The sequence below is a fragment of the Hypomesus nipponensis genome, chromosome 23, assembly GCF_054491055.1.
Source record: "Hypomesus nipponensis isolate SF chromosome 23, ASM5449105v1, whole genome shotgun sequence".
In the NCBI taxonomy this organism is placed as follows: domain Eukaryota; kingdom Metazoa; phylum Chordata; class Actinopteri; order Osmeriformes; family Osmeridae; genus Hypomesus; species Hypomesus nipponensis.
The window spans coordinates 18491873-18516555 of record NC_140383.1 but is presented as its reverse complement, the minus strand read 5'-3'; the positions used below and the strand labels follow the sequence as shown (position 1 = coordinate 18516555).

The following is a 24683-nucleotide window of genomic DNA, read 5'->3' as shown; positions in this document are numbered from 1 at the left end:
AAAGTTGTCTGTGACACTCTGAAACGTAATGAAATCAAATTGACAAGGATAAAACCACTAGGGCTGTCCCCGACTAAGATTTTCTTTGGTCGACCAAGACTCGACTAAAACGTCTGAAAATTGACTAATCAAACTTTGAAACACTTTTTTTTTTAACGTAAAAACATTTTTGCAATCTGACACAATGGCTGCTGGACATTGCAGATTCAGCCACTAGTAGCCTACTAATAATAAGACTCGTATCACCAGTCCTGTTGTAACCCAATGCAGATGGTATTTAGTATCTCTTACGAATGCTACAAATTAAAAATATTGTTTATTTAAGATGCAAATCATCAGAGCGCGCTTATCACTGCCTGAAAACTGGCAGCATGCGAACTTGCTTAGAAGCTGGGGAACGTTGCAACAAAGAAAAATGTTGTTGTCTTGGCCAAAGAAGATAATGTCATTTAATTTGGATGTGATTCTTATAATAGGCGTATTCATTTTTCAACCCAGCGCGTTAGCATGAGCGAAGTAGCGCTAGACCAACTTACGTTTTTCAGGTGGTAGGCTACATCATATTCGACTTCGGACTATGGAGAAAAAAAAACGTTGGCAGAGTTTGCATTCAACGTTTTTCGAGTCACCAGGTACTTTGTAAATGTACTTTAATGAAATCCTGCCATACCACAGATTTCTCTGCCATTTTGACTAATAACACTGACAAAGTAGGCTATGGCAGAGTTTGTAGTTCTGCAGCCAATTGTGCTCGTGCCGTGTGCAAAATACCAAAACAAAGTGCAGATTAACGAAAGGGAAAACAGTAACACTTTGTCTTTTAAATTATATACTTTTAGAGTTGGTTTATTTGTCTTAAATATTATAATCTACCTATGAATTAACATTTTGTTAATTCAACAATGATGACACAAGCGGGAATCAGATCTCACACTGCCATACGGCAGCTCGACTAAAAAAAATCTTATTCGACCAAGAGCATATCGACCAGAAAATTGACTAGTCGACTGAGTGGGAACAGCCCTAAAAACCAACCTGATTATACACCTTCTAATCAATAACAATCCAAATGTCACTTTTTGCCTTTAAACAGCCGCTCGTCAAGTTTAATCAAATAAACACAACTTTTTGCATGTTTTCCTCTTCTTTCACAAAGTGAAACTAAAGACTAGACTTAGGCCAAATCCCAATACTCTCTTACTCCTACCCCTCACCCCTACCCCTAAGTTGTGCGCGTTCACGTGAGAGTAAGTGGTGTCTCGATACTCTTTTTGATCAGGGGTAGGGCTAAGACAAAGGGGTATACACCCTTTAAAACCAAGTGTTTTCGGGACCTTACTTGAAACCGAGGGGTATGTGAATGCTGCGCAACCTGCAATAATGGCGGCCAGATCAGCCAGAGTTCCATAAATTTAATATTTTTGGCTTGAATAATTTATTAAAAATTACGACAATCTTGTGCTCTATACAGTCCTGTACATATGTATTTGCAAAATGTTCTTAATTGAAACATTTTTTTAAATCGATAGTTTGCTACACTAACGTTACATTGTTGATGTGCACAACAGTCCCGCATTTCTCTGATTAGCCTTGAATGGACTCCATGCTTGTTTACAGTTTTAACTAAACTCCATTAGCAGTGAATTTCATTTGATATCAGTGCATGATACTACTTGCTTTGGAGACTTCCATATACGTAACCGTAACCAAGTGGTGTCTCATTTCATAGGGCTATGTAGCCCTTACCCCTCAGTTTCGAGGGACAATGGCTCGGGGTAAACTAAGGGATAAGGGTAAGACAGAGAATTGGGATTTTGACCTTAAACTTATAAGAAAGCATGGGCTTGACCAGAGCAAAGGTGGCGCTATAGACCACACCTCAAAGTTGTCAATTTTAAAAGGATGGCATTTTGACTCCATCGCAAACATTTTACATTATAAAAGGGATGTCATTTTCCCCCCATAAGTCTAAAATGTCTGCATGTTGGTATGCATGCCTTTTTACTCATGGGAAACAAAAAAGTCTAATGAAATCATGATGTCTGCAGCATGGATTTTTCTATACAGTGACAATTTGTGAAGAATATACATTTGTAATTGGTTCGCAATGTTTTTGAGGAATCTGCCATTGCTGCTTGCAGCTAAATGTGTTGCTTGCTTTCCTCCAGGTACACACCAGCACTTTCGAGGATCATGTTGTTTAATTGTAATTTGTTAAACTACATGCTCTTCTGGTTCTACCCACTGGCACATATTTGCTTTTCACAATGTATGCTTTATGTTTTGGCTATCAGCCAAAAGGGAAAAGGCTGCGCTTCGTGGCTATTTGTGGCGCTTTGCAGCTAGTGTCCCTGCCGTAAGGCTACGAGCTGTCAATTGTTTTTTTGTGAACTAGATGTTTTTAAGTGAACTAGATTTGTGTTTGAGGTAACTGTTCTTTTATTAAGATCGGTTCGTAATATAGATGGAACAACTAGAAAGTGCATTTCCTGCAGGTGCGTTGGAATGCTGAAAGCTAAAAGAAAAAAAGCTTTGATCCATCCCCCCTCTCCGCTGACCCCGCTCAGCAACTGCAGGGATGCGAGGGGCCTGATAACCAATAGAGGAGGTGATACTCCCTTGAAATTACAGGATTGGGTGAGGGAGAGATGGGGTGAGGAGACAGATTCAAAATGTTTGGTATATAGACAAAAAAGGTAACCTGATTTCGGTCCGGGCCCGCCCGCGGTCTGGAGATGCTGCCCCCTCCTTCCCCAGTTAAGACGCACAACATTTTTACAAATATATTTTTTAGACTGCTACACATGTTGTACATCATTGGAAGGCTATGATTGTTGTGCTTCCATTGCAATAAACCATTTTAAGATCAAGTCGCAACAGCAAGTACAGTCAACGTCTTTGTCCGGTGTCCACTATAAAAACAAAGCCAAAGAAAAAAGTTGTACTCTCCCTAAAAGGTTCAGATTGGTCCTGGTATGCAAACAATTCATCAAAATCTAATCTGCGTTACATTCCCAAAGGTCCAAGGTATCTACATTTAGTCATTTAGCTGACACTCTTATCCAGAGCAACTTACAGTAAGTACAGGGACATTCCCCCCGAGGCAAGTAGGGTGAAGTGCCTTGCCCAAGGACACAATGTCATTTTTTGTCACGGCAGGGAATGGATCCAACAACCTTCTGATTACCAGCCCGATTCCCTAACTGTTCAGCCACCTGACTCCTATCTAACCATGTCAAGTAGTTGTCCAAACAATGAATTATATCCACACATCTTGCCACGATCTTGTTGCTTCATTCTGCATTCACATTTAGCATTTTTTTTTGCTCATAGGAGTATATGTGCTTCGAGTATGTAAGAGTGGATAGTCTTACAATGGCCGCTACACTCTGCCCTTTTGATTGACACCTTGTTTGACCCAATAGGAGCTTCCATGCCCGGTTGACAGCCATCTACAGCCAAGTAGGTCTGTGTGTCCTGCCCCTGCCCCCCTCCCCCACACTCGTTCTAAACAAATTTCTCAAATTGGCTTTGACTGGCTCTGAAATGAGCTTGTTAGCCTTGTAGCTTAGGAGATGCTGAAAACGCTAATACCCAACATGCTAGGTATCTGTGGAGCCTTCAAAATAAAAGTCCCGGGCGTAATATAGATAGACACAAGCTGTGTTTCTTGTGCGTCAATCCTGGGAATCAGATAAAGCACTCCAATGTGTTCATGGTTCAGTTAAAATACATTATTTAATGTGACATTACTTACTGTACATGCAAGTCTTAAATTGCTTTAATGTATGATGCGCTTGTCGATCAGTCCTTCTACACCACGGCACTATATTGCTGAGCAACAGCACAAACACGGATACAGTAGCTAACAACACTAGTGCTATTAAGTATTTAGTTGCCCGGCTCCTTGACGCCGGTCAAGTAGGGCTTGTGAGACTGCTCACCAAAAGAACGAAGGGGAACCCACTTGTTTAGCAGATTAAGGCATGTTCGTAGATACCTAGCGAAAAGTAGCCTCAGCTTCCTAGACTTTTAGCTACAGGACTAAGGCTAAGGGCTCGCTGATATCACTGTCTGTCTTACTATCACGTCGTATCTATGCACCGTTGCTAATGTGTGCTGACGTTGTGACGTTAGGATAGCACTGAAGTGGCTAGCACACTAGCTAGCGTTCAAGGCATCTTTTGCCACCAAAACGTTTTATTCTCCAAAACCGTGCAACGGAACGGAAATCCCAATTCAAGCAACGCAATCGTGACCAAGACAAACGTTTTGACACATACGTCGTCTTTGTAGTCAAAATATTGAGGGATCCTTAGGGGTGTGAAAATAATCACTAGAGAGGGTAACATTTTCTGGGGAAATTGTGGGGTGTGCTTGCGTCGGTCTGAATCAAGGAGCAAAACGAAGCACAGCTGTCAGCTAGAGCTAGGTATATACAGGTAGCAAAATGGTGTTCACTTCACTTATGTACTGAACCAGACAATTTTACTTACTGTAATATAATCTTAAACCGTGCAACGATAGTGACGGATCACACAAGCTTGAGTTCAAATACATTATTTTATGTGACATTATGTACTGTACATTCAAGTCAAATTCCTGAGCAACAGTGCAAACACAGGCAGGGATACAGTAGCAACGCTAGTGCTAAATAACTATTTACCTGTTCAACTCCATGACGCTGGGTAAGTAGGGTTCATGAGACTGCTACCTCTCACAAGCCCTTAACTGCTTACCAAAAGAATGAAGGGGAACGTATCTATGCGTCGTTGCTAACGTATGCTGACGTTGTGACGTTAGGCTAGCACTGAGTTCCCTTTTGCCACAAAAACGTAATTCTAGCCTAAACAGTGCAATGGAACTTAAATAAAAATACAAGCAACAAAATCGCTAACAAGACGAACCTTTTGACCCCAACATTGTCTATGTAGTCCAAATATTGAGGGATCCTTAGGGGTGAGAATTTTGAAAAATGTTGAACATTTACGGCGCTGAATTTTGATTTAAAGTTAAGAGTTGGATTGTATAAGGTGTTTATGGAACAAGTATCACTTGTACAAGCGCTAATAACACTGCTGGATTTAATCTAGGCCCAATCCCAATACGCATGGGTCAGAGTTTGCGTGGAGAGCTGCACATTCTCCTGTCAAGTTTGTTTTTTATTAATCACAACCTTTTCGTTGGAAGTGGCGTACGCACATTTTCAGCCCTGTACGCAACGTTTATAAATGAGACCCCAGAACTGTTTGCAAACTCTGGCAATGTTAATTTAATTTGTCACTGTGAAACTGTTTTTCATAGAAAAATAATGTCCCATAATGTCCCTTTTTGAGAGGGAGAACAGAAACATTAAGTGTAGCTGAGCCTTTATGGTTACAAAACCGAGACATTTTAAATTGTGGTTGAAAGTTAAATCGGTTAATTTCTGCATCTGTTGTACAAAGACCAGTGGTTTAGTTTGTTAAATCCAACTGTTTATGCTGTAGATGTCCTGGATTCCCTGGACCTAACCATGGATGAGAACAAGGAAAACCAAACTCCAGAGGGAGTGCAGGGTGAGCTCGACTGGGTACAACAATATAGCATGGATCAGGAAAGAGAGGAGCAGGAGTTGCAGCAGGCCCTGGCCCAGTCTCTCCAGGAACATGTAAGTTTAAATTAATCTAATTAGACAAATTCTCGGTAACACTTAAGATGAGCTCACCAAATTCATAATTTATTAACCAATTTGTTACCTATTAGTTAACGGTTTGTTCACCATTAGTTATTTATTGTTAATACAAAATGTATCATTAGTAAAGCATTTGTTCACACAGTTAGGGTTAGGGTTCGGGTTTAGGGCTAGAGTTTAGGTTAAGGGTTTACGTTTTGGTTAGGGTTTAGCTTTACTAATGCTTTACTAATGATACATTTTGTATGAACAACAAATAACTAATGGTGAACAAACCGTTAACTAATAAGTAACAAATTGGTTAATAAATTAGGAATTTGGTGAGCTCATCTAAAGTGTTACCAAATTCTCATGTATCAAACATTCAAAACCTACTATCTTTTAGTTTCAATTCCACAAAAAATGTTTCATAAGAAGTTTTGTTCTGTTTTTTTTCTATCTAGTGTGTTTGTCACATAGTTGTTATGATCTGTCAACAATTTTGTCCTTGGCTCAATAAAATATGAGCAGGGTCAAACTTCAGAGAAGGGAAATTTCTATCTGTTCATGAAGTTATATAACGTTGTTATATAGTAATGTCTATCTTTCTGATGTTTGTATTTTGCTTGTTTTCACACAGGAAGCCCAGGAGATGAGAGAGGATGATGACCTCAAGAGAGCCACTGAGCTCAGTCTACAAGGTACAGCAAAGTCACAGAAGCCCTCCCTTCTGATTTGTAACACATGTATCGTGTTTTCTGAAATGTCTTATTTAACCCTTTGAGTTATCATTGCCTATACCAGTGTTACTCAACTGGTAGGTTGTGGGTGGGCTGGTGGTGTTTCTGATTGGCTGGTAGGTGTTATGTAACTCTGTATAACTCAACGGCAAATCAACTTGAGCACCTTTAAAAATACAAGCGCACCATTGGAAGTTTGGTAACTTAATAAAAATAAACGTTTGAGTCGAAGCACATGTCTGCGACACACCCGCGACCCACTTGTTGAGGAAAACTGGCCTATACAATATCTTTGACACAATTCATTGAGTACTGATCAAAGCAAAAGAGAAAACATGGCATCCTTCATGATCACTTGTAGCCATTAGCTTGTCATCAAAGGTAGCTAAACAAGCTAAGAAGATAGAAGATGACTAACTTGCTCATGAACCTACTTATTCTACTGTCAAGCCTTTCGAGCCGTTATATTACTTTGTATGTTACAATATATTATAGTAATATAACTCAATATATTAGGTTATCTTGTACTGCAGCTCAGAAATTCTTACTTATGGTGTTTATTTGACTTTTTTTAAACACATATTTTACAGGTTTTTGAAGCAAAAATAATTTTGTAGCTAATTGAACATTAACAAATGGTTGGTCTTAATGTATTACATGACTCAGTTTACAACTTTGCCTATACTGGGCAAAGAGGCAAATACAATCTCTGCACTTTTCAGGCTTTCTGTCTTGATTTGTCAAATCACAAGAGAATATTTAGCCGCCTTTGACATCACAAGCAGTAAAAACTCCCTCTGGGGGAACAGTCAGCAGATTTAGAACTTGTGTGAAACTTGTGAAAAGTTAAAGCTGCAGTCGTAGTTCACACACATGGGTTTTGAACTGAAGCCTGTTCCATAATGCAAGTTCATTTTACCTAACCTCAGGAATGCAAACAGTGCTTTTCGGCGCCTCCCGCTTTTATCACATCATTTTGGCAACTTACGTGAATCGTGCAGATCAGAAGTTTTTTTAAGGGGGGGGGTCTGATTATAATTGTACCAACAGTAATTCTGTATTGCCTCCAATAAACAAGTAAATAAGAAATAAGCAAATCAGCAGTAGCCTATGCACGCAAGCGTGAACCACTAGTGTTTCTTCTTGCTGCGTATCTTTTACTGTCTGCGGTGGGTACTCAATAAACGGACTCCGGTCTGGATCCGGACCGCAATACCTAGACGCAATTCATTGGTGCATAATTTTGTGCTATAGCCTTTATTTGTTGTCCTAATAGATGTGCTTTATATATCCCGTGTCCAATCTAAAGCTCAAATCAGGAGCTTTAATAACTGTAATCACCATGACAACTCACTCACTCAACGTTGGCCGCAACCTCTGTGGGTCACGCAGGTTGTGTGTCATTCGCAACAACGCAGGCTAATCGATTGGCTAACGGTAGCTAGCCTACCCGTTTTTTTCCTTAGCAAAAATCATGGCGTGACAAAACCCAGCAAAAAGTTGTTTCCAAAAATCGCAAATTTCAGGAATGGACTGACAAGTACGCATTTGTGTTGCCGGTGAGGAGCACAATACCGATGTGTTTAATTGCAATGAGACGGTTGCCCTTGTCATAAGTGGTAGAGCTAACGTGAAATGTCACTATGACAAAAAGCATAGACACTTTGAACAAAATTACCCCAAGAACTCTGGTCTATGGGAGAAAGATGCCCGGGGGCACGGGCCCTGTGCCCTCCTAAACCTAAGCCAATTTTGAATGGGAGTCAATGGGAGAGGAAAGGGCCAGAAAAATAAACCATGGTCTGTTCCGGACCTTGGAATGAATGGAAATTTGGTGTGTGGACCTTTTGAGTTTCTAACTGAGTTGCCCCTGTTTTAGGGGAAGCCGAGCTTCCCTTGCAGTCTTAAAGAAATCTCCTACTGACATGGATTTTATTAGGAAGGTGACCAAGGCATAAACAGCTTGTGGCAGAACAGACTAAAACACCTATAGGCCTTGTCCTCCATTGATCTTGTGGTGAGGGGCCATTCCCAGGCTGTTACTCAGCTGAAGGAGTTGGCTAGGATCATCAACATGAAGTGCCCTTAGAGGTGGCCAAGAAGAAGAGGAAGAAGGAATAAAACCAGAAAAAGTGCTAGATAATTTAATAGGATTTTTTCTCGGAATAAAAAATGAAATTGAATATTACAAATTACTCTCATTGTATTTTGATCTTCAGAATGTAATTTTCAATCAATCTTTATTTATAAAGCACAACTAAACACAACTTTCGTTGACCAATGTGCTATACAGAGTGCTAAAATCAACATGACAACAGATACATACAGACATGATATGGCAACAGATACATACAGACAAAACAACTGCATCAACCCTCATCCCTATAGGACACATCAAATAAAAAAGTCTTTAACCTCACTTTAAAAACGGACAAGGAAGGCGCTGTTCTAATGTCCAGAGGAAGACTATTCCAGAGTATTGGAGCAGCAATAGAGAATGCTCTATCTCCTCTCGTCTTTAGTCTCGATCTTGGAACTGTTAAAAGGCCTACGTTTGCAGATCTCAAAGCTCTTGTATGTTGATGGGCTGTCAGCAAGTCAGAGAGGTAAGACGGAGCTGACCCATTTATTGATTTAAAAACTAAAAGCAAGATTTAAAAATTAATTCTCTGGCACACCGGCAGCCAATGGAGTTTCTGAAGGACAGGAGTTATATGTATACGTTTTCGAGTTCCTGTCAGAACTCTGGCAGCAGCATTTTGGACTACCTGGAGGCGGTTAATGGATGATTGACTGATCCCCAGATACAGCGAGTTACAGTAATCCAGCCTTGTTGTTATAAAACAATGTATGACTCTTTCAAAATTTGCGAAAGAGAGGAAAGACTTCATTTTAACCAAGTTTCGGAGTTGGTAAAAGCTTGCCTTCACAACTTGATTTACCTGTCTATCAAGCTTTAGGGCACTATCCAATACCACACCCAAGTTTTTAACATATGGTTTAACATACGGTGCAAAAACACCCAGATGTTTTACTCTGCATATAGGGGTGGGCCAGGGATGTCAGGGGTGGGTGGCAATGTAAGTATATGGATATTTGCCACGGGGCAAGGGCTTCAATTACCTCTCTCTTTTTCGACCATACATGTGTTTGCATCCCTGTAACCTATTAGCGTCATGCGTGATGTTTTGATTTGGTGCAGCTGTTTTTTCCCTAGGCAACTTATGCTAGCGTGGTGGTACTAGCTGTAATGTTTTGTATGTAGGCTGTATTTGTCTGTACAAAGGACGATCCCATTCCCCCTCCTAATCAAGTAGTGACTCTGCAAATTTGGTTTTGAGTCAAGTAACCTCTAATAGTAGTTGTCAACTTTCAAGCATGCGTTCTGTGTGTTGGGCGTCAGTTTTGTAACGCTTTGTATTTGGGTGTGAGTCAGGCCTCTCTCTCTCGCCTGCAGCTGGTTTCCGAATTCAGCTGCTCGGCTTTTAACTGGAACCGGGAAAAGACACCATATTACCCCAGTATTGATTTCCCTACATTGGTTACAGACCCAATACAGAATCCAGTACAAAGTATTGCTATATGTATTCATGGCTTTCCATGGTCTAGCACCAGAGTACATCCCAGATTTAATAAGTTTGCATCAACATTCAAGGTCTCTCTGCTCTGGTGATCAGCTGTGTCTGTCGGTCCCTCAATCTCACCTCAAAACTAAAGGTGACAGAATTTTTACGGTGGCAAGCCCTAGACTGGAATGAGCTTCTGTTGGCCATGAAATCATCTCTGGCTCTACTGTCTTTCCAGGAGGCCTTTAAAAATCAATTTTCCTTAGCTCTGAATTAATTGCATTATAAATTGTACAATGAAGGATTTAAAATCTTTGTGTTCTAATCCAATATGTAATGATGGTATTCAATGACACAAATCTGTGTTCTAGAAAGGGGTCTGGGGTCGCAAAGGTCCAATAATATCAGCTTTAATGCAGCAGTTGGAAATCGACAAGTACAGGTCTCTGGGGTTGTCTCCGTTCCCCTACCCGCAACAGAGTTTGGGTTTGTTCACGAAGTCCAACTCACTATCTGTCCATGCCCCAGCAAAATTATACTGTGCAGTAAGATAAAAAGATGAAAAGAGGGTTGAGCTTTCTCATGCATCAGGGAGTTGTTATGCCGGCGCCTCCCACCTGCTCAGGTGCCGTCTGAGCCCGGTTTCAAGGTTGCTTCTGGAATGAAGAGATTAAGACACAAATGCAGCCTGTTCCACACCCTGTGTGAGACAGAATGTTTAAGCCTAAGCAAACTTCTAAGTTTATAAGACATAACTTTAATAAGCACAATGCATAACTTTAAGAAGCACAATATATTCTTTAACAACTGTATTTTACGGAAATAAAACCGTGGGTTGTACCCCGATTTTACAGTTTTCTTGTGGTTGTACGGCTTATTTTTCGAAGTGGCGTATAGCCCGGTTTTAGAACAAAAAAGTGGCTTTGTCTCGAGTTCTACAGACCGTGCAGTTAATTTAATGCTCAACACTGGAACGAGGCCTAATTGAAAGAGGAATTATCTATCTGGGTTTGGAAATACAGTGACTTGCTAAAGTAAGCAAATGGCTAGTAGAACATAACATTTCATCATCCATCCATCCATCCATCATCTGCCGCTTGTCCGGGGATCGGGTCGCGGGGGCAGCGACCTAAGCAGGTAGCTGTTTCATTTCATCATCATTTCAGTAAATGAAACAGCTGCAAGACCCAGGGAAATGTTATATACAGCTAGAAAACCAATGTTAGCTAGCATCGCTAACAACATTGGCTAATTTAACTTCGGTAGGCTATTCTCAGGATTTGCAAGCATAATAGTTTTGTAGACATTACAATGGATTTTGCCACTCATGGACATGCTATCCACAACCGAAGTGTGTTACGACATGCTGTAAGATCGCCTATAGCCTACTCATGCATTGCTTGGTATCATTGTTTCCGTAGCAAGTGCGGCATGTATTTCAGTGCGGGTTAAAATCCGATTTACAAACACAAAGCTCCCATTCTGATGGGGTGCAGGTTATGAAAATGCGGCTTGTTTTCCGAAAAATACGCTATGTCAATTTGTCTTATCCTGCTTTTGTCGGTTTTAAATCATATTCTTAAGCTGTTTATACATATGTGTGTGATTTTATCTTTTACAACTCAATGTACAGCACATTGGTACCCAATGCGGTTTTGGAAAGTTCTCTATAAATAAAATTTAATTCTATACGTTCATTTTAGCCAACATCCACAGACTAAATAGAATGAAAAGGCTCATCTCCGGCATTGCATTTGTAGCAGAGAGTCCACAGACAAAGCATGGTACCATCCACACCTTCCCCTACCCCCGACAAGGGAAGGGTCCTTCCCCTTTGTCCTTATCTCCCAGAGTAGGAGCTTCAAATTCCTGACCCAGCATGGGGTCAGGAACAGAGACCATGGTCTCACATTGTCAGAACAAAGGGAATTACTTGAAGGAACTTTCTTGTGTGGACTTACAAACATTTTCTAAAGGACTACATGGCTCATGGACACTAATTCAAGGACAGTAGTCGATGTGTTATAATGTGTTTGTCTCATTTACCTAGAACGTTGTTAATTGATGTTTGATTATAACTTCCCTTCAGGTATAGTTAAATCAGTCAATCTTGGTATCAAAATAATTGTATCATACTAACAAAACCAGTTATGAACGTTGTATTGTTATATTCTGAAGTTTGAGCATTCCATGGACATTTGAGATAATGGAACTCAAAACTATCAGCCACTTCACACCTCTGGGCAGGTCCCAGGACAACGCCCAGGTGGAAGTAACTGACCAATGAGAGAGGTCACCTTCACAGGGATGACCCCCTGTTCTTTGGGGTATTTAACCCCCAAACGTACAATCACCCCCGCTCGTTCCTAGGATCAACTAGAGGTGCACACTCTAGTCTATTTCCTCATAACCTGCACATTCACTTTGCGCCCGGAACTTTGATGAGAGATTCCGTTTTTATTCGTTGGACATAACGAACCATTGACTCCGTTCTTCAAACCGACAAAAGTAAATGCGATTTGCAATATTTCTTCTACGAAAACAAATAAAGATTACAACTGAAACAGAAGTATGAAATTCCAGGCTTTAACATTAAACACTAATCCTAAACTTTACTATTCGTCAAAAATCCTCCACAAGAGACCGATATACAATAACTTCGAGAACAAGTGAGTGGCAAGAGATTCGAAGTTGATTTCACTTTTATCGGTAAACGTGGATGCGGAGCTCTAACCTACGTTGCCCATTATCAACCAGACAATCAATCGGGGTAACATGGGAGCGTCTGGGTAGATTGTAGACCAGTCGGGCCGCTGCATTCTGAATCCTCTGAAGAGGGCGGGTTGCACATGCTGGGAGACCAGCGAGCAGCGAGTTACAGTAGTCCAGCTTGAAGAGGATCAGTTCTTGGACTAGCAGCTGTGCTCAGACAGGTATCTCCTGATCTTCCGGATGTTGTAGAGGGTGAATCTACACGACCGGGAGACTGCAGCAATGTGGGCTGTGAGGGAGAGATCATCATCCATGGTAACCCCAAGGTTCCTGGCAGAGGATGAAGGGGTCACCGTCGCAGATCCCAGGGTGATTGACAGATATATACAAATAATATACAATATTCAATGCCCTATACTAAACCTCTAATGACACAAAATACACATAATAACCTATACTAACCTTATAAACCTATACTAACTTAAGACAAGTGAAGTACAATAGTGCAGTATTGCTGATAGTGCTACCAGTAGCTGAAATAACCTTATAAACCAATGCTAACCTAAGACAAGTGAAGTACAATAGTGTAATATTGCAACCAGTAGCTGAGTGACAGTGTGTTAAGTGACTAGTGAGAAGTGTATCATTGTCCATATCAATGTCCATTCAGAAGCCTGATGGCCCTTGGAAAGAAAGATACGGTTGTCCAGTCTGAGTGTGAGAACAAATGCTTCGGTATCCCCTGCCAGAAGGCAACAGGGTAAAAAAAAATGAAGGATGGGTGGTAACAGTCTCTTATAATCCTGCCAGCTTTCTTGAGGCATCGTGTGTGGTAGGTGTCCTGTAGGGCTGGGAGCTTCCTGAAGATGATGAACTCAGCAGACCAGACCACACCACGTAGGGCCTTGCGGTCCCTGTCTGTGCAGCTCCCATACCACACTGTGATGCAACCAGTCAGTATGCTCTCTATAGGGCATCTGTAAAAGTTAGTGAGGATGACTGAGTCCATGCCAAACTTCTTCAGTCTCCTCAAGAAGAAGAGGTGTTTCTGGGCCGCTTTGATCACCTTGTCCGTGTGAGCAGACCAGGTGAGATCATTGCTGATGTTCACCCAGAGGAATCTGAAGCAGCTGACCTTCTCCACTTCGGATCCGTTGATGTGTAGGGGTGCATGCTTCTCCTTTTGCCTCCTCCTATAGTCCACAATCATCTTCTTAGTCTTGCTGACGTTGAGAGGTTATTGTCCTGACACCATGATGTCACGGTATCAACTTCCTCTCTGTAGGCTGACTCGTCAATGTCAGAGATGAGACCCACGATGGTTGTGTCGTCTTAACAAGGAGGTTGGAGCTGTGCATTGCCGCACAGTCGTGAGTGAACAAGGAAAACAGGAGAGGGCTGAGCACACAGCACTGGGGGGTGCCTGTGTTGGTGATCGGTGTGGATGAGGTGCGGTCACCGATTCTTACCACCTGTGGCCTCCCCGTCAGGAAGTGGAAGATCCACTTGCATAGGGAGGTGCTTAGTCCCAGGTCCACAAGCCTGGAGACCAGTGGGCTGCCACAGAGTCCCATGGCAGAATAATAATAATAACAAATCATTCACTGCTTGGCACCAAATAATAATACTAACAAATCCAATCCTTCGCTGCTTGGCCCCTAATTATATGGCACTAACTCTATAGAACCATCATTTAGCATTGTAATAGTGCTAGCTTTTATAATATAATATAATAATGATAATCTCAGCTAATATTGCATGTGTAACTTTATGCAAACTGTTCTACTTAGTAATATGGATAGCAAAGCATTTTGTAACTCACCATTCAGTGACCAATTAAAAATAATTATTTTTAGATGGCAGGGATTCCGCTTTGTCCTCTGACTCAGATTCAGATGGCTCAAACATATAGGGCTGGACTATGCAGATTTCTTGCACCATGTTTGTGTTACTGTTTCCATGACATTTACATAGGCAGAGCTGTCATTCATGGAGATGTCAATCAAAACGTGATCTGCCATGCTTACACAGTCCTGAGAAATGGTCTAAACAGCAAAATGACTAGGTTTTCTTACCTAGTTCTTCACTCAGATTTTTGTGGATGCTTAATGAGATGCAAAACTGTTAAATTATATATGCCTTCTCCCTATTTCAAACCAAGTTTCCTGTGGCTTTAAAAACTCAGAAAAGTTGCTGGAAGCACATAAACAAGTTCTTCTTCATTGAAAAAGTCTGTATTCTATGAATATGCAAATATCCCAGGCCACGCGCATGTCCCACAACCGCTGCTCGGGCTAGGTTGAACATTGCGAGTAGCGAAAACATGAAGCACATATTGTGAACAACCAAAATAAGTGCCAAAGGGAAAAACTATAAGAGCATGTAGTTAAGCAAGTTATAATTAAACAACATGAACCGCTAAAACTGCAAGTGTACCTGTAGAAAAACAAGCAACACTAATAAAAACATATCACAGCGAGTACAAAAATTTAAATCAGTTACCACGAACCACAAGAGCAACAAGTCTCTAAGCAAGAGTCATTGTGGTCCTTGAGGAAACTAACATCGGGTCAAGCAAACCATTCCTAATTACCCTTGTACTCTCTGAACAAGTGCGTCTTGAGCCTTTTCTTGAAGGTGGAGAGACAGTCAGTGTCTCTGATGGAGGTGGGGAGTTGATTCCACCATTATACCATTACCTTGGTATAATGCATGCTGATTAGAAGTATTTCAATAGGGATATACCAAGCAAACCAGTAGGCTACCTGTGTGTAAACAGTGCAATGCATGCAATTTCTGGTGGTCCAGCCAACCAACATCATGCAGCTAATAAACTAAGATATACAGTTAAGCCCAAAATGATTCATACCCATGCCAAATTTATTGTGGTGACATTTTATGAGACAAATAGGCATCTTTTAGCTGGAAATTACAGTGACAAAAGAAAGTAGGACATTGTGTAAGAGATATTAACAAATAATATTGGCTTTCATTTTACATTTTGACAAAGCATTTTACAAGTGTTCATATCCTTTCTCAATGGTCAATGCCAAAGTCTTTATTTATCATCAAATGTTTTGCACATTTCCACTGGGATTTTGGACTACCACTCTTTGGCATAGATCTCCAGGTTCTTGAGGTTGGAAAGCTTTCATGCCATCACTCTGGTCTTCAGTTCTCTCCACAATTTCTCGTATTCAGGTCTGGACACTGGCTTGGTCACTCCAAAAGATTTATATTGTTTTCTGCCATCCATTTCTTGACCACTTTTGCTATGTGTTTTGCATCGGTGTCTTTATGAAAGGTCCACTGCGTTCCCAGTTCTTGTGCTGACTGTCAAATGTTTTGCTCCCGAATCTTAATGTAGTCTCCTTTTTTCATGATGCCATTTACTTTCACAAGGTTGCCTGGCCCATTAGCTGAAAAACACCCCCAAAGCATTATGTTCTCGCCACACCCCTATATCCAAACAACATTTATGTTTAGTCAGAACACAGAATCGATGACCAAAAGGCTGCTTCTTTGTCAAAGTGAGCTTTTGCAAATGCTAGGCAAGCTTTTCTTTGCCCATCTTGAAGAAGTTAACAATCCAACTTAACAATCCTGTCAAATGTTCCTTAAAGCCTAAACAAGGCGTTTAAATTGAAAGCTGTTCTTGAACAATTGGGACAACATGCATGGTTGTGGTTTCTTTTGAAAGGTGACACTGAAGTTATTTTTCCGTTATCAGAACCCCTGTAAGTGCTACTGGTTTTGAGTAATAGGATAGTGTTCAATGCTTGAACACAATTAAATACAAAGTTGTTGTTTTTTTCGCCTGAATTTTGTTTTGCATACAGATGCCTACAGATGTCTATAGGTGTTCATTGATGAGACATCCTGTGACCAACAGTTGCAGCTTACATGAGGTCAGGGTTTGAACAATACAGCTTAGTCAAGAGCTGAGGCTATAAGAGCTTGTTATGAAACAGTTGACTGGCTGAGATAGGAAGGGACTTATAAGGGTTCATGGGTTAATAATGTGATTTTTGATGCCAAGAGGAAATCTTGTGGAATGTGAGAAGCAATAGCAGGGTAATTGTGGATCCTTAAAAACTCTTTAATTCCGTAATGTAAAAATAAGGGCGTAATTGGCATAAACAATTCTTAAATTCATGTTTCAAAGGCCTTAAAAATGAAACTGAGCCGCTACAGTAACATACATTATTTAATTTTCACTAGTTTCTTTTTTAAATAAGTTAAAAAAACGTTTTCATCTGTTTATAACAAAAACCGCAACCAACAACAGTTTAATGATTGTGGAGGGTTGCTAAACCAAATATTAGTAGGGCCAATCCCAATGTCCAGACTCACAGATTTTGACACGCGTTTTATAAGGGCTGTTTCGGAGACATTTTGAGCCCTTTGTGCACCCTTTTCATAAGTCCGCATTTTTGTTGACTTTGCCCACAATTCATAGCTTTGTGACATGAAACACGAGGGTTACCAGTTGAACCCCGGGGCGAGAGAGAAATCACGGCAAACCCGCTTCATAAGACAAGAAATAGGAAGACCGGTAAACAAACAAGCATGGAAGGAGCAACCAAACCTGACGTGAACATAGTTAGAAATTAAAGTTAACATGTAACTTAAACACAAACCTCATTGATGGTTAATATAGCCAGAACTGTGTGTAGGTTGTCTTTCCAAATATGATATGCTTTCATCAGATTTGATCCAACAACATTACTATTTTGCCGATAATGCAGCAAAGTGCAGTCCCATTCCAATTTATAGCATTTTGAGCCTTTGCAGCCTCTTGCACTCAATCACTTACTAGGTGACGTCAAGTAAGTCTGTGAGGGTTCAGGGCTTGGAGTTTAGGGGGAACATTGGGGTTGGGGAATAGAAGCTAGGGCTCAAAGCTTTCAGGGGATCACAGTGGGGATTAACAATGGAGATCAAAGCTTTCAGTGCCGTCACTGCCTAATGTTTAGTCAGTTGCTCAAAGACTTATGTTGCTATTTATTTGCGTACATATCAATGAACAGTGTTCCAAAAGGATGGTAATTATTGTGTGATCTTTACAAAATTGTTAACATGAATGGTCTTAAATTTCCTTCTGCACGGTATTTAAAAAGGTCTTTAAAAGTCTTAAATCCAACTGTCCTAAACCTGCAGATACCCTGAATAGAGACTCCTTAGGTCTAGAAACCATAGGTGCTATCTTTATCCTATAAGTCAGGATGGAGCCATACTATTGATTAGGTTGATCATAGGAAGGACTTTGTGACAGACATGTATACTGATTGGATCAACAGATGTCACCTCTGACCTTAGTGAAGACGGTGACCATTGTGGATGGACCGATTACTTTTGATTCTATAAAATAGTATGTTGAATGATGTTCTTTGGAGTTCAGGGCCATCAGCTGGATAGTGCTGGTGTCTGCTGTATTATCCGGTTCCACTCTAGAATGTTATTTGCAGCTGTATGAAACTGTCTTTGTGTAATGCTGGAGCTGTATGGATATCAGAACTTGTGAGACGCTACTTGGGCGTGCGCTACTTTCTCTCAAAAACTTGCTCTACATGGTTTAACCCTTGTTTTGTTTTCTGACTTCTCAGACTTCAACAACTCGTTGCCAGAGCTGCTGTGCTCTGATGAGGACTCTGGGAATGAGGACGTGCTTGACATGGAGTACACTGAAACTGAAGCAGAGGGCCTGAAGAGGAATGCAGAGGTAAACTGCCCCCTTCCATTGCCAGTGGCTCCAAAATGTGATCTGGTCTATTCAGAACAATTCTCACTCATCCAGCACTTACTTCTTAAACCAGGTTGTGTGAACACCTGCACAGGCAAGTGTTGACCACAGGGCTAGAATAAATGTATGCATATTCTGTTGGTCTGCAGGTCCAATATTCTCTGATAGAGGTTTAGGGTCTAACTAGAGATGCACTGATACTACCCATTGGTATTTGTATCGGGACAATCCCATATGGTCATACTTGAAATCGGCATTATAATTTAATGCTTTCAATTACGAGGACAATATTGACATTGCCTGTAAAGTTTCTGTGAAATTAACAGTGGACCTTATTAGCAGATATGGTGCCCCAGAGTGCTAAAGAAGCAATGCAGTACACCCTCTTTTGGCCCCCACAACTAAAACATTTCTATCAGTGCCCTGCACTTGTCACTTGTGCGACTCATCACATATGTTTACTCAGCCAAGCTAGATAAGCCAACAGTGTTGTCAGACAGACTATTTGCAGCACACACAGCACACTATTTTAGGGGCACACGCAGAATATCTCAATAACGATACATACCATGATATGGCACAATTTATTTCAATTCAATGAATAAATATTTTATATAAAATGACCACATGGAGAGGCCAATTTCTCAGATAAAAAACTAAGTTACAGTAAAAAAAAATACAAAAAACATTAACTCAACAAATAAAAAGTACTTACTCATGTTTCAGTAAAGCTCAAAATTGCGGCCATTTTGTCACATATGCACCTTGAACGCAGTGAGTTTGACTAGCTACGTTTTCTGTTCAAAAAATATGGTCTTTGTAGACAAAATAGGAGCATTTGTGCTAGTGCAAATATCTGTTGTGGCGCAACATGTTTTCATTTATTTTACTAATGACAGAAATCTGTGTGTGTGTGTACAAATTAGAATGGGTTTAGTTTCCCACACTCATCTCAAGAACAGGGCACTCTGAAAAGTTCATATTCCACGTACGTCTTCTTTATAACGGAGTGCAGTGCCTGGATTTACATTGTTTGGATAAGTATTTTGACATCAAATAATTGAAGACATTAGATTTTGTGGTGTAGAAAACAGCTGACAAATTAAGGCTACATAATAATTTCATGAATGTAGGCTGCCACAGCATAGTTTTTATATATATATATATATATATATATATATATTTTTTTTTTATTGAAGGAATAGCACAATACCAGTTGTCTTAAGCAGTACATTTTTCCTCCATGTTTTCATTCATTTCTTTTTTTGAAACACGAACAAGATTACCCTCACCCACCCTCCCCATACACCTCTTGGCAGTTAGTATTTTCATAAAAACTAAAACATTTCTCAGTCATGAATGTACATTCTCACAGCTATACATCAATATTCTTCCAAAACATAGGCCCACATGTCTATAACACATTAAGTGTCTCAAATATAGTAATTATATTATTTGCAATGTGTCAACCATTCTGTGAGGCGATCGAATATCGATAAGAAAGTAGTCAGTAGCCTGAAAGTTGGGGACAAGACCAGAAACAATGCATTAGGTTGGCTGGAGAAAAATAACATTTGTCGCAGCTGGCGTCCGTCCCAGGGTATATGCTAGCAAGCCTTGCTTTGCTTAAATGAACTCTATGCAAAACCTGAAATTGTAAGCCCCAGTCTGGCACATGAAGATAAATAATTTACTCTTCAGTGCCTTTGCCCAATATTCCTCCGGCAGATCTATACCAAGCTCATCCTCCAGCATTGGTTATTTGACTAGAATAGATGTGGAGGTTGAACAAGTACTTCAAAGATGAGAGAATTTCAAATGTGATCTGAAAAATATAGGTACCAAAACCACTGAGAAGAAATGTTATCACCAGCTGCGTCACGGGCACTGCACTATCTATAATTCCAGGAATCTGTGTGTATGTGCCATACATTTTATCATGGGCTCTATGCAATAGTTTCTCTAATGGCATAGTAGTATATGCTGTGAGCTGATACAGTGACTGGTTCACTGTTCTATCCAATTTTACATAACCATTCAAATGTAATCTTTATATTCTTAACTTTAATGCAGATTTTAGATTGGTTTATATTACAGTGTTTCCCACAGAATGTGATTATATTTGTGGCAGTAGGCGGGGGCGGAGGCAGACGTAAATTGTTTTGTCTCAGCCCAAACCTATGTCCTAATATCGGTTAGATGAATCGGTTGGTGAGTGTAGATAGTGACTAAAAAATAAAATTGCATTCATTTGAGCGCAAAAGCTTGGAGCTTTACGTAATAAACATTACGTTGGACTCATATTGTTATATTTGCCAACTGTATTTAAGTATGAATATTATTACATTTAACTTTAATCAGTTTTTGACATATTTGTGCATAGAATTATGATAGGCCCACTAACCGTTCGTAAATTCCGGATTGATTTTCCGGCCGTATTCTCTGAGGTAAAAAACTATATCCCACGCATTGATTCCCATTCACAGACGGCTTTGTTGTAGTGAAAGAGGGCGAATGCGAGCGTGGCAAGAGAGGGCTAAGCGCATCAATTCTACAGTGAGATAATGTATATACAGTTTGTATTTTGTTGAACCCAGTCAGCTACTCGCTTTTTTTGCGAGTGTTGTCTGCCATATATTACCAGAGCGAACGCTGCTGCTGCTCTGCAAACACTGCTAACTGTGTGCTTTGCTTGCATGTGATAGTTTAGTCAAAGTCATGTGACGACAGGTGTTTCCCAGGGTCAAAAAGAAACCTGCATTAACAGCACTATTTTTTTTTGTCACGTTTAAGTGAGATTGCGTTGACGCGTTAACTTTGACAGCACTATAAATAATGTCTATAAATAATGTTTCTGAATGGGGTTTTGGGTTGTTGTAAATGGAACGTATCCTTAATCCTGCATAGCTGCATAACTCTTCACACTTTCTATCTAGAGTGGAGACCTGGCCAATTCTTTTAGACTCATCAGTGTGGTCAGTCACATTGGAAGCAGCTCATCCTCAGGTATGAACTCCACTTCAGTCTATTTATGTCTGCCGCTCACTGGCCTATTGCTAAATACTGTGTAGTAGTCATATAACATGCATTGAGCCGCAGTTAGTACACTTTCCAAAAGCATTGACATAATTTTAAATTTGAGCTAAAGTGTTAATGTACATTATCCCCTCCCACCTCTAAATACTTCTCCTCAGGTCATTATATCAGCGATGTATATGACTTGAGGAAGCAGTCATGGCTTACCTTCAATGACCTGGATGTGTCCCGCACGCAGGAATCCAACGTGCAGAGGGACCGAGATCGCAGTGGATACATCTTTTTCTACATGCACAAGTAAGTTCTTTGACAAACCGCAACCTCGGATATCATAAACATTTTCATGATCACGTTCTCTAACTGGGTCAGTTGGAAAGAGGGGTAGGTGGGTGTTGTCTAGCTTGGGTATTGTTCCAATACTTTGGTCTATATGCGTACACACGTGTGTATGAGCTTGTTCTTCACTGCTGTCCCATTCTTTCTTCAGGGATGTGTTTGAGGAACTGTCTGATCTTGAGAAGACAGGGGGGAGCTCGTCCGAGGCAGGAAGGAGTGTCCTTCAGCCCCTTTAGAGACATGTTATGCTGTCTGAATGCTGGTTTGAGTTGGGGTGAAAGAAAGGGGGTCTTCTCCAGTACTACTAACACCGTCCATTTAGGCACTCTGCCTCCCCCTTTTCAGGTATGATAACACCTAGACTATAGTATCTTCTGTTGATGACACTGAAACCTTAGTCAATAATCAGGCTGTATAAAATGTTATGTGGCACACCATGAGCAAAGGGAAGTTCATGACTGTATTTTGTCATTGTGTTTTCATTTTGGAAGAAAACAACCCTTGCATATAGGGTTCAGTATTTTCTCCATGATCAATTTGGAACTGGCCCTTGTTTTTCTCTACTATCACATTGAGAACTTTATAGTGTCTGATAGATGCTGTTGCTCCTCAGATTGTATGGTTTTCAGAATTTTTATTTCCCATATAATCTAATAAAGATCTATTCTTCAATGTGTTTGAGTATAAGACAACTTAGTTTGGAGGATCTTTTTGTTTATATATGCAGCACAAGTGGTGCAATATTTATTCTGTGGCATGAATTAGCCGATTCTGCATATGAGTTTCCAATCTGTAATGTTTAGTTGAATAGGTATGTTTGACATTTTCTGTTCTACTTTACTTATTAAATGATTGAGAGTTGATGTGTTACACATCAGAAAATGTAACAAACTTATAATATAGTTGCTTTTTATAATCTCACACACCTAGGGTTTTTTTTGTGCCTCCCATTAAAGAACTACATTTTTTCTACAGAGCTTTACTAATCAATTAAAAAATTGTTCTTATAACTTTTCAAAACAAAGTATAAATCTCATTATGGACGTGTACACTAAGGATAATTTTGCTGGTAAAAGGCCAACATTTATGTATTTATCATATAGTTTTCATGGCCAATTAAAATGTCTAACAAAGCCTAAGTTCTAGATTGAATTCCCTGCTTGGAGAGCTCCTCTCTGATGCAGTGCTTGTAGTGTAAGGATATTGGGGCTGTTATAGGAAGGGGCAAAGTTAAGCAGTTAAATCATTTCTAGCAAAATAGTTACATCTGAAATGAACTTGTAGAGATAGAAGTTAATGCCTTGTGGCACCGAAATTATAAATACATGTAGGACTTCAAATGGTAATTTATGTAACTGTGAGGAAACAGCCTGAAAATCAAGGTAAACAGTCTGTGTAACTGACATGATCTTTAATGTGGAATGAAAGCATGCCAAATCTTTGTCTGGGCGGTCCATACTTGCACCAACTTGAATATGCACCAGTTAAAGAGAAATTGTCGTGCAGAGTGGATGGAGCTTATTCAGCATTTCAATTACACTTCCTAAAGCACATTTTAAATAAAACTATTACTGTGTTAACATGTTTTGATGTTTTATTTTTCCTGTCACATGTCAAGCCAAAACGTTTGATGAGCAGTAGTGTTGTATAATAATAATTGTGGAGGTGCAGGTATATGTTCATTGTATTGTGCACTGTGAGCTGAGTAAATTACATGGTCTTGAACCAAAAATGTACTTTTGGATGTCCTCAATTGAATGTTGAAAATCCAGTTTTTAGGTAGTTGGGATTGATGAAGTCACGTGCTTTGGGTGCATTTCTTGGTCAGAGGTTCCAGAAGTCTGCCAGTGAGTCTGTTAAACTCAGTAAAAATATAGATTTCCTTCTGCAGCATCTGTTGGTTTACAAAATCAGGAATTGAAACAAAGGCAATTTAAGTTTACAAAAAAGGGACAGCTTCAATGTTCTTACCTCTGCCCACTCTTCCTCTGTTTCATGTCTATAGCCCAGTAGATGACAGATCCCATGAGCAGTGACCACCTGGTGAGGTAGATAAGAGGCTCTCTTGATAATGAGATTACGCAGTCCCTGCCATAATACTAATTTAAAAATATTAAATGTTTTGTGGTATTGGCTCACTGTAAGAACACCATGAATATCCTGAGATTCGTTCTGGCACGTTTTCGTCAAGTATTCAACCCCCAAGAAAATGTCTCCAAGGTTAAACTCGTCTCTGTGAATGGGACAAGGCAGCCTTCCTGGTCTCAAGTCCTAGAGAGTAAACAATCATTAATAGCATGTCATTCAGGGCCCCATGCACAAAAGCTAATAACCACAGAGGTTTAGATGTTCCCCATGAATTTACCTCATAGAAAGGAAATGAAAGGACATCTGTGGGCGTGTTCTTTTTCCGATAAATGTTATTAATACGTTGAATTCTACGGTTATCAACGCAAATTATACCCATATCAAATTTTTGGACCCCTAGTATGTGCCTTAGAGTGTCTACATCTTTGCGCAGTGTAGCACGTCGTAGTGGAACAACGTTCTGCAGATTTCGAAGAACTACGCCCATTATAAAGCAGGTAGAAATTAAATTAGTGCCTCATTGAAGCGCGACCAGGCAGTTATAGTTCGTCCGTTCATTCAAGGTGAACTCCAGTAGGGTGCAGATTCAGTTCATATTTCGATTTGTAAGCCTAATTAAAACGTTGACTCTCGTCTAAGAAATATACTGTTCATTATGACGCGTCGATTTAAAATGCTCAGAACAATTCCTGTTAATTCGAAAAGAACTAGCCAGCAAAATGCATATACAAGTACCAGATGCGGAACCTAAACCTTCCGGGTGAAGCTCGTGCAAAGAGTTGATATTATAGGTGGTGGGCCAAAGCTCA

General features: G+C 40.2%; 2 protein-coding genes across 9 annotated transcripts in view; one reads left to right on the top strand and one right to left on the bottom strand.

Annotated features, from left to right (window-relative positions):
• Nucleotides 1-23366, top strand: part of usp37 (ubiquitin specific peptidase 37) — a 134806-nt gene extending 111440 nt beyond the window's left edge. For 7 of the 8 annotated variants that reach the window (XM_084688389.1, XM_084688382.1, XM_084688383.1 and 4 more), the window contains 6 exons: nt 5490-5650; nt 6294-6354; nt 18278-18393; nt 21351-21420; nt 21609-21747; nt 21938-23366. In XM_084688389.1, the coding sequence (XP_084544515.1) occupies nt 5490-5650; nt 6294-6354; nt 18278-18393; nt 21351-21420; nt 21609-21747; nt 21938-22022 (632 nt within the window). In that variant the 3' untranslated portion in view covers nt 22023-23366. The remainder of the gene's footprint in view (nt 1-5489; nt 5651-6293; nt 6355-18277; nt 18394-21350; nt 21421-21608; nt 21748-21937) is intronic. The other variant, XM_084688387.1, reaches the window with a different exon arrangement.
• ybey (ybeY metalloendoribonuclease) lies at nt 23183-24603 on the bottom strand. Its single transcript, XM_084688401.1, has 4 exons — nt 24152-24603; nt 23926-24057; nt 23758-23826; nt 23183-23680 (listed from the first exon to the last, which is right to left on the bottom strand). The coding sequence occupies exons 1-4, from the start codon at nt 24359-24361 to the stop codon at nt 23585-23587; spliced, it is 507 nt and encodes a 168-aa protein (XP_084544527.1). The 5' UTR covers nt 24362-24603; the 3' UTR covers nt 23183-23584.
• Between the last annotated feature and the right edge of the window lie 80 nt (nt 24604-24683).